At 35.6% G+C, this 17,706-nt stretch overlaps 1 protein-coding gene across 3 annotated transcripts in view; it reads left to right on the top strand.

Annotated features, from left to right (window-relative positions):
• Nucleotides 1-3,926: 3,926 nt before the first annotated feature.
• Nucleotides 3,927-17,706, top strand: part of pdzrn3b (PDZ domain containing RING finger 3b) — a 112,404-nt gene continuing 98,624 nt past the window's right edge. Inside the window, exons 1-3 of one of the 3 annotated variants that reach the window (XM_069189360.1) lie at nt 3,927-4,768; nt 9,342-9,428; nt 11,850-11,957. In XM_069189360.1, coding sequence (XP_069045461.1) covers nt 4,055-4,768; nt 9,342-9,428; nt 11,850-11,957 — 909 coding nt within the window. In that variant the 5' untranslated portion in view covers nt 3,927-4,054. The remainder of the gene's footprint in view (nt 4,769-9,341; nt 9,429-11,849; nt 11,958-17,706) is intronic. The other 2 variants (XM_015347292.2, XM_069189361.1) reach the window with 2 other exon arrangements.

The raw sequence follows: 17,706 nt of genomic DNA, 5'->3' as shown, positions 1-17,706 counted from the left end.
AATACAAATACTGTCATTTACAATAAGAAATATAATTAGAAAAAAACAACTAAATGATGACTCAAAAAAGCATATGATACACTGATAATTGAGCACTAAAATTATTTTTGAAGTATATGTTTACTTAGAATGCATTACAGAACTAAAATATAGAAATATGTAAATTTTATTTACATCATTTTATTAAACTAATCCTAATTTTTGATAAAAAACCTATTTTGCTTCATTTTCCCCATATTCAATCTAACCTTTCAGTGCAATAATAATAGTTTTAATAATTTATAATTTCATTCAATCATGACACCATTATACTCTCTTTTGTTAATGTTCAAATTTTTAGTCTCTGTATGTGCCAGTCTTGCTAGAACACCAATAGGATGAATTACATTTAAATCAGATTTGGGATAGATTTCATGTCTATCAAAATTTAGTGAAAGAAATGTTCAGTTTTCTTTTTCCAATTACATGGGAGATGCTCTAGCCAAAGGTCAGCACTGCCACAACCTCCCTCACGCATGAGGAATGAATCAGGGAGGCAGTTACAATGGTGGATGTAGGGGAGATAGAAAGATGTTTGCAGGGTTGTGGAAGTATTTCTGCACAGGAGAGTGGAAACTGGAAATTATTTTTTTACCTCCTTCTGAACTGCTATTTAACAATGACATTTCAAACCAATGGCTGGATGAGATCCTCAGATCAGTCAGGTATTAAAAGTAAAAAATCAAATAAGACATTGTCGAAACCCAGCTTATAGGTTAAGAATATCACATAATGAAACAAACTGCCTTTAATATTTTTTTTTTCTTTTAGGTCATGATTCAATTCACCAAGTATATCCTAGTTCTCATTCTTTTCCTTTACCAACCTATATTATGATTGTACCTAAATGGGGCACATGAAGTAGATATAGGCTCCTCCAAACTGCCCATCCATTAAACCATTTATTGTTTGATGGTATCCAGCCTCCACAGTGATGTACAGGTTGTTCATTACCAGTTGGAAGAAAGACAAGATGCTTACTTCCACACTGCAAGTCTGTGGGGATCTGATAAATCACTGGAGTTCTTGTTTCACTGTAGGCTGAGAGAACCTACAGATGACTATACATAATACTACCTCTAACAGCGCAGAGTTTGGGTACTCCTGGTCACAGTCAGTTATAGTAACATGGCCAAAAGTCACATCATCAAATCCACACAGGCCAGGCTGCACTTGAATAAAGCATATTCATACCAGCTGAGTCACTCAGTCGCATTTTCTTTGTGCAGTGAATTTGATGTTGCATGTCTATTTCTTTTTGACAAAGCTGTGTAAAGGCCATAAATCCCCCAAGCCCATGCCACGTTTCTCTGCACTGTGCGCAGAGGACCTCATCCTCTTATTTCAGACAGTCAACTTCCTTGAGCCTCCTATTTGTGAGGACTCTGTCCTCCTGTTTGTGCAGAAGATACCGTCACAGACCTGGATTGCAAACAGACTGCCTCTACCCTAGTGGTCACAGGATGTGAGTTATTAGACATAACAATCCTAATGGACAGGTGGAAAATAAAGGGGGAAAAAAACTATTAATGATAATTGTCAAAAGCGAAACTAAAAAGCCATCTTTTTTAAAAATAATCTGCAGACGTACTGAAAGGTCTATGGAAACAAGCATGGTTGTCAACATGTTCATAATAGATTAAATAATTCATAATGTATCTATAAATAATTCTCTTAGCTGTAGTCTGCTTGTGCTTGTTAAAGTAAACATTTGATAACACCTATCTGTGACTGAGGGAACTGGGCCAAGGAAGGATCATTAAGTGAACCTAATGAAAACAAACAAACATAATCTTAAAAGATAATGTGGATTAATTTGTTTTTTCAATTCCTGTCACACTACATAAATGTGATCATTTGGCCGGCACTGAAATGCATTTAAGACCCTACTGTAAATAGATAGAGACAGAATATTCCATTTAGTATCATTTTAATCTTCAGACATGCCTTGGTCTTAAAAACAAATACTTTTTTGCAATTATTTATATTTGTGCTTGAGAGAGAGCATTTAGGGCATTTTCAAATTATTAAAATAAGTATAAAACACCCTTATTAAGATGATACTATATTTCAAGATCCTTCCAACAGATCTTGTACCATTGGTCTGCATGAGATCTTAAAAAATATAGCTAGCAAACATATTGAGGTATATAAAGAACATTAAGATGTCATTGTCGCTACTGTTATAGTTATTTCTAAAATGTGTATGAGTGTTTTTCTCTTGGTTTAAATTTGAGGTTAAAAAACCGTTGTGCTTCCTCACCTTAGCAAATGCAGAGAGGACTTCAGGTGGTCATTATAAACACCCCTAGTCACAAATGATTCTTCTGAAGTGAAGGAAGTTCTGCTTTGTACCTACACAACACAGCTGCTTGATCAGTTTCATGCATTTTCTCAGTGACATTAGAGCAGCCAGATTACATTTACTCTGTATTTTCAAAAGTCAAATTTCTATAGTAAAGAGTAGGGGTGTCACCCCGGTGTTCTGGCCAAATTTCCCCCTTGGCCTTTACCCATCATGGCCTCCTAATAACCCCCCTCTCTGAACTGGCTCCATCACTCTGCTCTCCTCCCCACTGAGAGCTGGTGTGTGGGGACCGGACTGGCGCCTCATCCAGGTGGGGCTGCACACTGGTGGGGGTGGAGGGGATCCCCATTACCTGTAAAGTGCTGTGAGTGGAGGGTCCCGTTGGCTCCTCCGGCTTCGGAAAGCCGGGATCTGCCCCCCCCCCCCCCCTTCCCGCTCTCCCGGGTTTCTATAGTTTACATACTTATTGTTTACCTTGGACATTCCATTGATCATTATATGGTATATAACATACAGTACTTACACTGTACTATACTACAGCATGACAAACTAAACATTAATTATTCTCACATTGAGACAAATAATAAATCCTTGCAATGTATGGTTTTGAAATGTATAGATAAAATATGAAGCTAGATCTTATCAGTTTCATATATTTGTATTTATAAAATAATGTGCAATGTATTATATATATGAAGTAAACAGTAAATATGATTTTAATTGCTGTTATAATGACAATCTCACATGTGAGATAATTTATTAGTGGTAGCCCATTGCTTTTATTACTGTGATCTGATTTTTACAAATGTAATTTAGCCTTATCCTTGCAGAACTATGAAGTCTACAAATCATACTTATAGTTGAATGAAATATATTGATAAAGTACTTGTCCTTGTTTTGTGACAACATGTGTGAGAAGTAAGAGTAGAACTCACATGCATCATATCAGTAATACGCAAAAAACAAACAAACAAACAAACAAACAAACAAAAAGAACATACTGTATTCTCCTTTCAAAAGCGTTAGTGTCTAATTCCTAGAGTTTATTTGCCCCTTTAGCTCTCACGGTTTCAGATGCTTTGTCGAGAATGAATCTGCATATTCATGTTAGTATTCACGTAATATTAAATTCAGTATGAACAAGACGTGCGTCACATTTATGACAAGACAGCTAATTCTTTTAAATATAAATCTATTGCTTTGGATTAATGCAGGAAGTTTTCCATTAGAGTAACATTGCGCAACATATTCAAAATATTCCAAATCAGAACTGTATTAGACATGAAATCCGTTTTATGAGCTTGGCAAATAATCAATGTTTTACACTGCTAGTAAAAAAACAAAAGTTTACGATTTATTACGTTTTGAAAAAAAAGAGACGCATAGACTGTATTTTATTAAATGTATGCACGAATATTATTGTTTTTAACCTTATCAAAAGTTGTTGTCGTTTTTTTTCATTCCATTTAACTGTAAAAGGCGTGGAAAGGCTGGGATAAAGAATTTAAGTACCCTCGTCTTATGGTGATTACGGTAGTGAATTCCTCCACTTTTTTTTTCTAAGGAAGTCTCGGGCAATTAGTTCAGTCAGTAAAGAGCCTGCAGTCAGTCAGTCGTTTTGGGTCCTTCCAATGACAAGCGAAAAGAAGCAACTGCTTCTTCTGTGATCTCTGGGAATTCCTGTCTGTTTTTGGAGTTACATAAAACATGGGATTTGAGCTGGATCGCTTTAATGGGGCTGTGGACCCAGATTTTAAATGCAACTTGTGCAATAAAGTTTTGGAGGATCCGCTTACCACTCCGTGTGGTCATGTCTTCTGCGCTGGCTGTGTCTTGCCCTGGGTCGTCCAGCAAAGCAGCTGCCCGGTGAAGTGCCAAAGGATCTCTACTAAGGAGCTGAACCATGTTCTCCCTCTGAAAAATCTGATTCTCAAGTTGGACATAAAGTGTGACAACTATTCCCGGGGCTGCGAGAAAGTGGTTAAACTGCAACATCTCGCAGAGCACGCAGAGATGTGTGATTATTCTCCAGCTAAATGCAGGAATAAGGGATGCAACGAAGTGCTGAACCTTAAAGACATGGATGCCCATATGCGTGAAACTTGTGATTACAGACCTGTCGGGATTTGTGAAAATGGATGTGGTTTGATGCTTATCTATAAAGAGCAGAAATTAGGCAACCACTGTTGTTTGAAGGCTCTTAGGGCTCATAATAGCACATTGCAAGCTAAAATTGTAGGATTGGATAAGGAGTTCAAGAAGCAATCGCTGAAATCGAGCAAAAGAGAGAAATCTCTTCTGGCTCAGCTGTCCTCAGTTCATAATGAGCTGCAAATGACAGCTCTGAAGTACCAAAAGAAATTCACAGAATACAGTGCCAGGATCGACTCTCTGACCAAAAGCCTTGCTCCTCCATGTAAGGTAAGTGTATTCGATAAATAGTAAGAGAATGATGCAAAAAAGCACTTGGTACTTTTTCCCCTCGTTTCTTTAAATGCGCATTTTCTCTAACGCCGAGAATGCGCCTTTTTAGACTCAGGACATCTGTACACAAATGAGCTTAATAAGTTTTTTCTTTTAAAAAAAGTAAAAGAAAAAATGAAGTGATGCGTTTTCTGTTAAGATGCTTAAGGAGTGATCCAAGCTGAGATGAGTTCTTAAAGCAGACTTAGAGTCTCCTGTGGTCATGGCGGGAGTATTCTTTTTAACTTTAAAATTTTTAAAAATTATTTCCAAGGTTTTTACCATTTGGAAGGGTTAGTAGGTGGTCAGAAGTTCGGAACTTTTTTTTCCATTTTGCCTGGAGACATGTCTGTCAGCTGCGGTCAGAGCCAGCTGGCACTTATTGGGGGAGGGGCAAATATTTACTGCTAATCTCTGTACACACTTTGACTTGGGTTTACCTTATAGAGACTTAACTAACGTCACTAACAAAACCAGTCATTTTCTGCCTCTAGAAAGGTTTTGTGCGCTCATTACCTTCATGTTTTTCTTTGAACATTTTTCCTTGACGCACTTACTGCAAGAGAGAATTTGTAATCCTGCTTCAGTTAATAATATTTTTTTCTTAGTTTGCTTATTTTTATTTTCCTGCAGTATATAATCAAACTAAAAAGGCATCCGTAATTATTTAAAATCAATGGGCAGTAATAATGTAGTTTTTAACACCAGGGTAAAAAGTTTTGCAGTTTTTGTCTAGTTGATTTTATAGTGCAATATATATACAGTATTGTATACTGTATGATGTATACTGTCTATTTAATAATTTGATTCGTTTAGAAGCAGAACAAATTAAAATAGCACATTAATGTGTATTTTGATTATATTCTTATATTGAAGCTCGTTTAGAAACTTTTAAAAGCAATTTTTGGAAGCACAATTAACAGTAAAATATACATTCATGAGTCAGACTTTTTGCTTTTAGTCAAATAGATATGGTGAGGGTTCCACTATTTAACTGAACTCATTGTAACAGTGCACATCGTGACGCAATGGATACTCACTTGAAACGATACTCTCCACCTCCCGCCCCACCGCCCCACTATATATTATTTCTCTATAGTGCATTTAAAAGTCATATTTACGTTTTTTATTTATTTCTTCGTAGATTAATTTTGTTTTCAACATGTGTAATGGAAAACTTAAGATACCTTGTTTGAATATGGTACTATACATTATGTGTCTGAAACAAAACTTAGTTGAACTTCAGAAATTATTCCCATGTGGTGAATAACATATCTCATGAGTAAGTGGCATCTTGCAGTGTGTTAGGTCCAATGTACAGTACCACATGACAAAGAGATAAGGTCTGGTGGCTCTCTTGGACACCTGTGTGTGTTCTGCCACATTCACAGCGGACCGTTACACTGACCATTTTCAGTGCCCACAAATGTCTTTTTTACATTGTGTGTTCATTATCTAGGATTTCGTTGTACAGAATATTCATGAGTGGTTGTGTTTTGGCTTTTCTTGAAATAGACCCTGTCAGCAGTCAACAGTAGAACCTACTTTTGCCTGCTGGTGTCTCCCCGTGTCCTTCTGGTGTGATTGAGGCTTCTATTGGCCTGTCTTAATAGTTAATGGTAATAAGATATGCAATTTGAAAGATTTATTCAAATATCAGAGGGTGTCTGTTGATTTATGACAAGCCTCTGTAATGATTTGGATGGAGCTTAGTGATTTCTATACAGCACTTTCTTCACTACTGGATAAAGTGGATGAATGGGTGGAAGCCTAGTTTGCATTAGAGAAGCTCAAAGGTGTTGTAGTTAGTGCAACTACAGTACTTACGGTACCAGCTCTTAGGTCCTGGGTTTAATTCTGCACTGTGACACTTTCTGTGAGCAGTTTGCAAATTTATCCTCTGTGTCTGGGTTTCTTTAGGTGTTCCAGTTTCCTCCCACAGTCAAAAGACATGTTTTTTTAGGCTAATTGCAATCTCTGAATTGGTCTACTGAATGTGAATGTATGTCTGTGCCCTGCAATGAACTGTAGTCCTGTTCAGGGTGTAGTTCCATCTTACTTTATGTTAGACTGTAGCTCACCATTAAAAATTGTTCATTTGTACTATTGAAAATGGATGAATAGTAATTTAGCATTATACTGTAAAAGGAAGACAAATGCTGAAGGCTGAAAGAATTGCATTTAATTTTATGGTACAGTAGACATATTATGAATTTTTAATAAAAAGAGCAAATACTGTATTTAGGCCTTATACCAGAAAAAACTTGTATCTTTAGTTTCTTAAGAGCTGTGTATTAAGCATTCCATAGAATAAACATACACTGTTTTTCTGGCAAAGAAAACACTCCATGTTAGTCTCTTAGGGATTTCATCTTGGCAGTGTTGCACTCTATTTTCCCCAAGGACCGTCTCACAGCTAAAAATGTTAATTGAATCGGTCTGCTTATCAGAGAGTCACATGCTTTTAGTGATGTTACCAATTGTCTTTGTTAGATTGTTGTGTTCTCATTGTGTAAATGGCATGGTCCTATAGTTTATAATAGGGAATAAAGGTTTCATATCTCAAAACACAGTATTTGCTGTTGGCAGCCTATATAGTGTTAATGTTTTTAACTCAGATGTACTACATTCCTACACATGGGTATGGGTCTATTTAAGGTTTAAAATCCATGTGGAATACTTTGTAGAAAATAGGTTTTCAAGTCACAAAATAAAACCTGAGACATAAGGAATTGTGAAAGTAAAGAATATGTTCTCAGCTATTTTTGTTTAGTTAGGATTGATAGTTTGTGGAAGATGGAGTATTATCTTGCTTCGCGAATTGCAAAATATCTGTAATCCATGGAATACTTTCATAAGGACTTATTTTTCAAATTGTCCAGGAAAGTGCATTTAAAAAATAAAGGCAAGGAATAATAAAAAAAAAATACATGGATGATGTGGTTAGTTTTACTTTTTTTTTCTTTAAATTCAGCCAAGCAGCATGAACATGATCACTTGGCATCAACTTCAATGCACATGTGGCAAAAAGGAAAGAAAGACGAGAGTGCAAGGAATTGTAGGAGGCGGGAGAGTTACAGACCGAGAGTTTGTGTTAATACTTGTACTGGTTGAGTCATATTTGAACCGATATGCGCACATTTATGAGCTTTTCTAGATTTAATGTGACTTTTTCCCCCCACAGCCGTCATGTTAAAAAATACCATGGCTGTGAATGCCTGGGGTTATGTGATAACTTCCTTATCTTGTCAGATGGGTTATGATAAAAAACAGAAGACAGGATTGGCAGTGTAACATTAGGAACAGAGTGTCTGATATTTTAAAATATTGCCTGATTCATAAGTCATTCAAACTGCATTGCTTGAGGGCCAGATGCAATCAAATCTTTGGCCCACCCATCAAATGCAAGTCCATTGCTTCGTTGTAATTTCCTTTAGGTAGGAGCAAAAGCAAGAATGATCTGACAAACAAAAGGTGATGCGTGGAGAATTGTGAGATTGGCAGGGTGAACAAAATTTTTCATTTTATTACATTTCATTTTTAGTCTGGGCCATTGATCCCTCATTTATTGATGAATCATACCATGTCACACCTTTCCAAGTCGATCAGCCAGCAATACACATAAAAGCATTGTACCGAATTCTAAAAAGAAAATGAAATAAAAATGTTTCAGCCCAACAGCACAGCAAAGAACAGGGTTCTATTTATAAAAGTGAAGCTTTAGAGTAAGGTTCTCTTGGACAATTATCTTGGATTTGAGAAACCCCAAAGCTCTTTGGCAGTATTGTGGATGGCAACATTTTAATCTTGCCAAAAACTAGTTTCAAAACTTGTCAGTTAAACAAAAATCATTGCACCATTTCATGGAACTGGCTTAACAGGTGCCACATGTTAAATGGATTTATCACCACCCTTAAGAACGCTTGTTTCTGATTTGCTCCATTTGTAACTTCTCATTATGAGAAAGAAGCATAACACAGAACTGTGTAACCCACAGTGATCTGCAATACTGAAAATTCCATCAACACTACCGTTAGCTAAGATGGGAAGCATGCAGCAGAACACACACAGGCCATTAATATCTGCTTTATATTTAGTTACTGTATGTCATGATTCACAGAGATGACAGCTGTAGTTATGTTCCACTAAAAAAGCAGGACACAGCAATTTTATACTGTTGCACTTGTCATCCTTGCATTACTGAGGCTTATAGCTGTTACATAAATAAGTATTGAATGGGTGGCCTTCATACAATGAACAAAACAATGTTTACCCTTAATACAGCTGGTCACTTAACATCTCTTTAACTTAAGAATGTTTAAAATGTATCTGCTTCCACCAGATTTACTGGAATCTTTTGATGTCCACCATTTAAGACATTAATGTACTGTATTGTTCTGCCCTTTTCCTCTGCCTGCGTTAATGTAGTTGACTTGGTCAAGTGGAGATAAGTTTTGTCATCATGCCTTACCAAACAGCTTTAACAGACTAGAGTTGAGCCATAAAGCACCTGTTCTTTTTCTGTCCCTAGGGCGGAGAGACAAAAAACCTCAAAGTCATTCTTCATCGTGAATCCGGATCTCTGGGATTTAATATTGTCGGTGGCAGACCTTGTGCGGTATGTTAATTGCAACAATGTGTTTTTTCCTGATCAGAACTAGTCATGTGAATAGCTGACAGAAACATCTCTACAGAGAATCTGTGTGATACTATATGTGTAATGACCATCAGAGAAGAAAAAAAGTCTGCTTCAGTCTCTGTTAAATCCGTGTTAAAAGTGTTTCCATACGGCAGTGTGTTCATGAGGTGAGACTGTATAAATATAGCTGTTCCATGTTTTTTTTTTTATTTATTTTTACCTGGCCTGTCTCAGCTAATGTACATTAGGGTTCAGAATACTAAACAACAAAGTGGCATAGCCAGTGATCGAGACAGTTGCTCTTTTATGCCAATATCGAGATGCTGGTGGCATGCCACAGTAAACATAGAAGTGAAGGAATCTGGATGATTAAACATTTCTTTTTATGGAGCAGGCTGTAACAATGGTCCATCCCTCATTCCTTGTCATGCCGTGCTGTGTCATGTCATGCATTCCTAGGGGGTTTACTGAAAGAGCATTGCTTTAGGAAGCCTGCCATGCCTCTGCTTAAAATCATATAACAAACATTTATGCCCTCCACATCATCAGGATTGTCCCTGTCGGTTTCAGTACTGGAGTCAGGAGCTTTGTGCTTGGTAGAGAGGAAAACTAAGAGACCAGTGGATGCAGAATTTCCAAATCCAGGACTGCATCCTTTGAACCTGCTAACACCTCTGCCACTCTTTTTGTTGACTGTATCGGCACTCTGTTGCATCCATTAATCAATTCAATTAAAATATCTTACCCACTCTTTTCAAGAATGAACAGCTCTTCAGTAAAATTAAGAGGTATCATTCACAAGTAAGTCCACTTGATGAACAAATGGACAGTTTTCAATCAAGCATTTGAGAACAATGATTTCACTATTACTTTAAGGTATTAATAGCTGTACTGTATTTTTGTAACAGGAAGACATTTACAGTTTAAGACCTTGCATCTTTGCACCTTGTACCTTGCATCCATTTTTGTTCCATTTGTCTTGGAAGGTTATAGTTCTCATTATGACTTTTAGACTTCATGGAAAGGATACTAGCTTCTTGGATGTAGTAGATCACACCAAGAACTGAAAATGTGCCATCACTCTTATTAAAGCCAGTTAACAAACTAAATTGCAGTCACCTGTGTATTCATAAAACCTCTAGAGTTTAATATGGTGTTCATTGTCAAGTGCTACTTGATAGCTTTAAATTAATTAATGAGCTGTAGAAGCATTGAGCAGCACAGGCATTTTGCTTTATTCATTCCTTCAAGCTCTGGCAGACACACATGACAGTGTGTCTTTGTGTTCATGAGATGATGTTGTGACATTCCTAACACATTTCAAGTTTTTCTAAAGAAATTATATTTGTTGTGAACAAAGATGAAAAAAGTAAATGTATGGATTTCATACTGCGTAGGACGTGGCACAATACTTGAGGTAAAAAAAGAAAGTAATTTTACATGTTATCAATACATTAAATCCCATTCTTTTTTCCAATGTGAGACAAATTCATCAGTAACCTGTGAGCAGAATAGTGGCATGCCACTCAGCTGTTTTCCAGCTTAGTTCAATAATATTGATGACATGTAGCACGTGCACTTCATACACAAAAAGATTCCTTCAGTTGTAAAAATATTTAGGTCATTGTTATTTTATGTTTTTTTTTTCTTTCTTTGAAATGAATGTCAGTAGAGTAAATGTATAGGCAAAACACATTTGCATGCCTAAACTTGGTTTCTGTGCACTCCAGTAAAATGGTAAATCAGCATATACAGTACTGTACTGTAGTACACCTATAAACACTCACAAATGTTTTCCTTTTTTTTTACTCTATTCAAGTAAATCTGAGTGCACACAAGGTCAAGCTTATTCTATTGAAGCTGGTAGGAGAGATTTTAATGGCAGTAGATCTTAAGGACTCCAGGGTGTCCATTTTCAAGAACATGCTTAATTTCTTATTTCATTGAGTATTACAGATTTACTGTAATGTGTCCTTAGGATGTTTATTTAAATGTTAAATTGGGCACATGGCTATTTTCTGTTTTTATATATTTTTAATTCAATACCTTCCTCTGAATTTAATTTCTATATTGTCAATTTAACTGTCGGTGTAAATAGATAAATCTAGTTTTGTTTCTTTGTTCCATGTTGTGCCAAAATGTGTGGACATCACTAGTCCAGTAGTAAATAGAAACATTACTGTTTGATTTATTACTAAGATTGTTTTATTATTTCTTGTCTCATTCAAGAAAACGTTTTATCTTTGTGATTCCTTCTCACCAGGATTTTCAAGTGCAATGGCTAGAAACTTGTAGTTAATGTTTTTTTGCAGTTTTATTTTGAATGAAGTCTGAAGCCTTAAAGAGTTGTTCTTCTGACTGTAAATTAAGTCAAAGTTGCAATGTGATTTCTTTTTCAAGGACAATGAGGATGGCTCTTCAAATGAAGGCATCTTCGTTTCCAAAATAGTGGAGAATGGGCCAGCTGACAAGGAAGGGGGACTACAAATTCACGACAGGGTTATGGAGGTAAGTAAGAAGCCCATGTTATATAATTTCAAGAGTGGCTCTCTATCTAGAGCAGTTAATAATGTAGAGTACCTGAAGGAGGATATGACACAGTGCACTCTATAGCAAACATATCTGTCAATGTGTGCCTTGCTAGGCAACACTTGAATGCGTAGACTGACTTAGCCATGGGAATAGTACTGTCTAAATATAGCATCCAGACTGCATTCTTTGCCTTTGCATACAGTTTTTCAAGAAAGAGGGCTTCACCTTTCTGTCTCCTTAAGACATCCATGATTACATCCATGCTGGCAAGACAGTCTTTTTATTTTGTTTTTGATCTTTTTTTTTCACCATTTATTACAATCTTTTTTTATATCTGCATTCAGTATACAGTATGAAACATCACTGACTTTCAGCTTTTTTTGTATTTCCATCTAGTTTAGGAAACAGATAAAAGTGGGTATTATACAACAATGTTTTTGCTCCTTCCTATTTACTGCCTATGATGTTTTCATTGGCGTTAAAATGAATATTTGGAGTAATCTCCAAAACGATTTTAATTGATAGAGATAGCAGCAGTTTAGAAAGTTCTGGCCTGATTCCCATTAAAATTGGTGCAATTGCAAGTTGGGAATTTAGTGACAGTTATATTTAGCAGATGTAATAATAGGCTGTAATTCTGTTTTACAATGGGATTTATCTTAATCCTTGATAACAATAGACAGATATAACCCCCAAACTTCTGCATTTCACATGGCGCCTGACAAGTAATTCTCTTGTATTTTCTCCTTTTTGATTTTCTTTCAAAATGAATCTTTCCTAGTCTGCAAGTCTTCAATTATATACCGTATGCATATTGTGATGTTTGGATATTTTTATGGAACCAATAACATTTTTTTGCCTTACAGTATTTTGATGCCTTACAGTATAAATGAGTTATATAAATATATAAATGGTAATACTTTAATATAAATTTGTACTCATCTGCATTTGACTTTTTTTACTTTAAAAATAAACCCAGTATTTATTAGTGCACCATTTGTAAACCTGAAGATTTTCTTCATATTCAAGGTGGTTAAATTACTTAACTCATAATTTTCAAATGTTTTGTGTAGGAATATTGCAGGAGGCACACAACAGGGTTTGCTGTATGTTAATAATAAATTCAGAAGTATCAGATATATTACAAGGGATAATAGAACAAGTTGGATAACTCAGTGACGTACAAGTATTTTTCTTTATTTATATTATTACCCAATATCATTAACATGACTGGATGATGAACAAGTGGTTTGTTATAAGGCACCTTGTATACATAGTTCTTTGGTACTGTATGCTGTAAAGAAAAGGTTACACCCAAACTGTGGATTTATCATAATTACCTTAAAGCATCTCATTGTTTAATTAGTGATATCACAAATTGGTTTATCTTGTTATATATTATTCTGAATTGACATTGGCATTCAGTATGTTACCTTTATGTATTGAAATCAAGTAGCATGAAGAAATTGCATTTAACAATTACATTTTTTGAAGTGTTGTGTAGTTATATGGAAGTGATTATGACAATTAATACAATGTGGTTTTCTTGGGCTACAAAAATAATAATTATTAGTTTTGATATCTGATTGTACCTTAGGATGGTAATAGATTATTTAGATAGGGGTGTTAACCTGAGCTTTTGCAAGCAAATTAAATTAAGAATGCAGGATGAATTCCAAGAAGCTGTGGGCAATTCCAGATACAATATGCTCATTTGTACACTGTTGAACCAAAAGTCAACAAGTTATTTTTGGATTAGACTTCTCTTTTGGGACAACAAAATCTAAAGCATTTCTATTTAGCCCACCTTGGAAGTTACATTTACTTTGTGACAAGTAGTTTTTCAAAGCCTAATCTTTTTTACATGGGTTTTTATTTGCTCTCTTCTATGGTTTTTATTTTCCTAGCTAATTTCAAAGTTAATGCCATGTGGCAAATCCAGTGTTTGCCTATTGTAGCATGTTGCTATGTGTAGTTATGTTGTCTGGTATTCCTTAGCCAAAAACAGGTCACAGCATCACAAGGTGACTGTGTATCAATGAAAATAATTTCAGAGAGCGTAAAAAATATACATTACTGGAAGTGTTCCTGTCTATCTATTTTTAAAATCAGCATTTTTAAAATTTAGCATTTTATCATATGCCGGTAACTGAATTCCTACTTTAAACCTAAACTCTAAGCCATGACGTTAAGGTTTTAAAAAAAGGCAGTATTTTTATATCATTTTAGAAAGAATGTACTCATTATAAACATTTACAGTACAGTATGTGAGGCAGAAGGAAGGGTTTTGCTGTTAGTTTCCATCAGTACACAAATATGTGAAGTCCAAATCCTCAAAAAACAGTTTCTCAGTAAATTACTGTTATGATTAAGGGCAAAGGCTGAAGTTATGCTTCTGAAAATCAATGAATGAATGGCTCCTTGTTCTGTTCAGACATTTCCTCATAAAACCAAAAGGTATGTTTGCTTTTTCCCCATTCCTGAAGGTAAAAATCTTAGTACTTGAGAGTATTTACACAAGACCTTTAAATGAAATCTGTAAAGCTTACAGATTTATATTTAAAATAGTAAAACAGTATGTGATGCCCATTTAATATTGCTTTGTCTTGGCATTACTAATGATTGATTTATAATAATAAAGGCTAAGTAACATTTACGGCTCCCATTATTGTGTTCTGTTTTTATTGCTGTGTTAAAAGTGTAAAAATATACCATAGAGGAGAACTTCTCAAGGTCTTTAAATATTAATGGTAATGGGTATTAGTATAGCCTAATACATCATTATTCACGTTAGCTCAGCCAGATTCTTGTAGTTATTTTTCATATTATTGAAAGGTAGAATTAAAAAATAGTTTTTGTTCAAGACCCAGTCATTTTCCCTCTTATCTAGTAAAAGGAAAACTTTTCAGCTTTTTTGCATGCTGCATATGACTGTTTTTTCATTAAAGTAATGGCTTTTGCCAAGTCCCTTTCATAGCAAAATATCCGCCATGTTAGAGCAATTTAAAAATATGTCATTGACTACAGCCGTTTCACAGTTATATTTAAGCTATCTATCCAAGCAGAAAGCAACAGTTCAGGTTTCCTTTGGCACTGAACTGAGAACAATTTGTAGAGTGTGGTGATCTCTTTCATTTGTGTGCACCTCTCAGGGATCATAATCCATCTTGGAAGATGAGAACTTTTCACCTCTGCTCTCAAATGCAAGGCTTAGGATACTTTGTCATTAAATATTTAAAGCAGTAGTAGAGAGGTGTGCAAGAAACCTTTGAATGTGCACTTATTTTTGATAACTTATGATTTAATCATATCACCAACCCTGATCATCTGACGGAAATCTACTGTATACAGTATGTGAGTGCCAGCAAACATTTTCCAATTTTAGGCCAATAGTATACCTTGCAAGTGTATTCAGGGCCCTGAAACAGTTTCACAATTTTGTTGCTTCAAAGCTTGCAGTCATTACACTTTAAAGTAGCACTTGATGTTTATTATATACAAGGTGTGGTTGCATGCAGTAGGTTTTCAAACCCATTTCAGTGCCAAAGCTAAATTAATTTAAATGCAACATTTTCATTAAGGAGACACAATACGTTGAGTGGCCCCTGTCTGTGTGCAGTAATAGTGGTACCCATGACTTAAAAAAATATACCTGTCTCTGTATGGTCCTGTTAGGTAGTGAATTTCTAACAAGGATTCAACCTTGAAGACCACAGAGCTTTCAAAACAAATTTTTAGAAAAGCACAGATCAGGAGAAAGGCATAAAATCTCAAAACCTCTGAATATCCTTTTAAGCACTGTGAAGTCGATTATTAAGAAGTGGGAAGTGTATAATACCACCCAAACACTGCCTAGACCTGTCTTTCCCTCTAATCTGAGCTGTGTGGCAAGGAGGAAACTGGTTAGGGATGCACCAATGGTGACGTTGAAAGAGCTACATAGTGTGATGGCTGAGATGGAAGGAAATATGCATGAGTCAATATTGCAGCCAGTTTGCAAGGTTGGGCTGTATGGCAGAGTAGAAAACCCATTTCTGATCCTGCCTGGAGTTTGCAACTATCTCCAACAAACATATGACAGAGGGCTTTGTGATCATACAAGACAAAACCGTAGCTTCTACAGTAAATGCAAAGAACTACATCTGTTGCAAACCCAACATGCATCGCTCACGCTACTGTCAAATCATAGTGGTGTCAGCATTATGTCTTAGTTTTGCACAAACGTGGGGCAAAAGCTACACTGGAGTGGAGTGAGAATAAGAAAATGAATGTCTGGAGTGGCCTAGTCAAAGTCCTGACTTGAATCTTATTAAAATTCTGTTAAAAGACTTGAAAACTGCTGTCCATAAGTGATTCCCAAGCAACTTCAGAGAGCATTAGCAAATCCTGCCAGGAGGAAAGGGAAAAAATTGCACAAAGCTGGCGTGCAAATTTGGTAGAGACATACCCAAAAAGGCTTGCAGCTGTAAATACTGCCAAATGCACCACAAAATATTGTGTACACAGATTTGAATATGTACGTAATTAACTTTTTTTTTCTTTAGTTTGTGCTGAGATATGGCATGACTTTTCAGTTTCTGTATGCCATGACTTACACTTTTTCAGTTTGAACACAGAGGTTTAGAATTAAATATTAAACGTTAAAAAAGCATGTGTGCACCATTTAGTAATCTCACAAAAATGGGACACCATAGGAAGTGTCTGAAAATGTTTGCAAGGCCCTGCATGTATAAAGTTCATACTGTATTACATTTCTGACTTATAATTCAGGGTATGTAAATTAAATATCAAAGCCATCAATACATTGTTCCAGGCTTTATTAAAGTAAAAACATCAACTTATGGAAAGTCATTTCTGATGTTCTCCTATCTGTGTTTGGTAAATATATTTAGTTGAATGAAGCACATTCTGTTTCCTGTTGGGAGATTTTCTTTTAGAAGCTACTCTTCAGATTGGTGGTTAGGCTGCTGGTGCACAGCTGAGAGTAAATGCAAACAAGCCGTTTACTGCAAACACACACAATGAAGGATGTTAAGAAGATGGTAACTGTTGGGCTGTACCATCACCTTGTAAATCTCATAAACACACTGCCGAATGTTCAGGTTGTCAAACTAGTAAAAAAGAAAATAAAAACGTCTCTTCAAAGCCTTTGCATTCTAGTTCAGTTTTTATTTTTACTTTTGAAAAAGGGTGTTCTCTTTGTTGCAGATTTTTAGACAAAGTACTACAGGAGGAGCTTGGTGCCAAAACAAATTGCATACTGTAATTAGTTTTAATATAATTGTATACAAATAATCGTGGACTAAAATGGAAATATTAGATTGTAGATTAAATGTTCCCAGTGGATTTTTTTACAGATTTTATCTTTCTGCCGTTTGTTTTATTTTAACCTGATTTAAACTGTTTGAAAGACTATATATACAGACTATATATTTAACTATTAGCTTTTGGTTTCATCTGGGCCAGCTGATGTTGACTCAAAATATGAGCTAACATGTTGCATCTTAAAAACACGTACATTGTGTGGAGGCCTGGGTCTTCCAGAAAGAAATAAAACACTGTTGTCCCAAATAATTTCAGGAAAATCACTAAACATCATCCCATCAATTGCTTAACCTTGAAGTGTTGGAAAACAATTTTTTGTCTGTTAACTGCAACAATTTTACCCCATTGAGAATGCCAGCAGATAATTTATTTTTGTCATCCATGAAGCTAAAACTACAGT

This window comes from Lepisosteus oculatus, chromosome 4 (assembly GCF_040954835.1).
Source record: "Lepisosteus oculatus isolate fLepOcu1 chromosome 4, fLepOcu1.hap2, whole genome shotgun sequence".
In the NCBI taxonomy this organism is placed as follows: domain Eukaryota; kingdom Metazoa; phylum Chordata; class Actinopteri; order Semionotiformes; family Lepisosteidae; genus Lepisosteus; species Lepisosteus oculatus.
The sequence above is the reverse complement of the archived record's forward strand: the minus strand, read 5'-3'. Positions and strand labels throughout refer to the sequence as shown.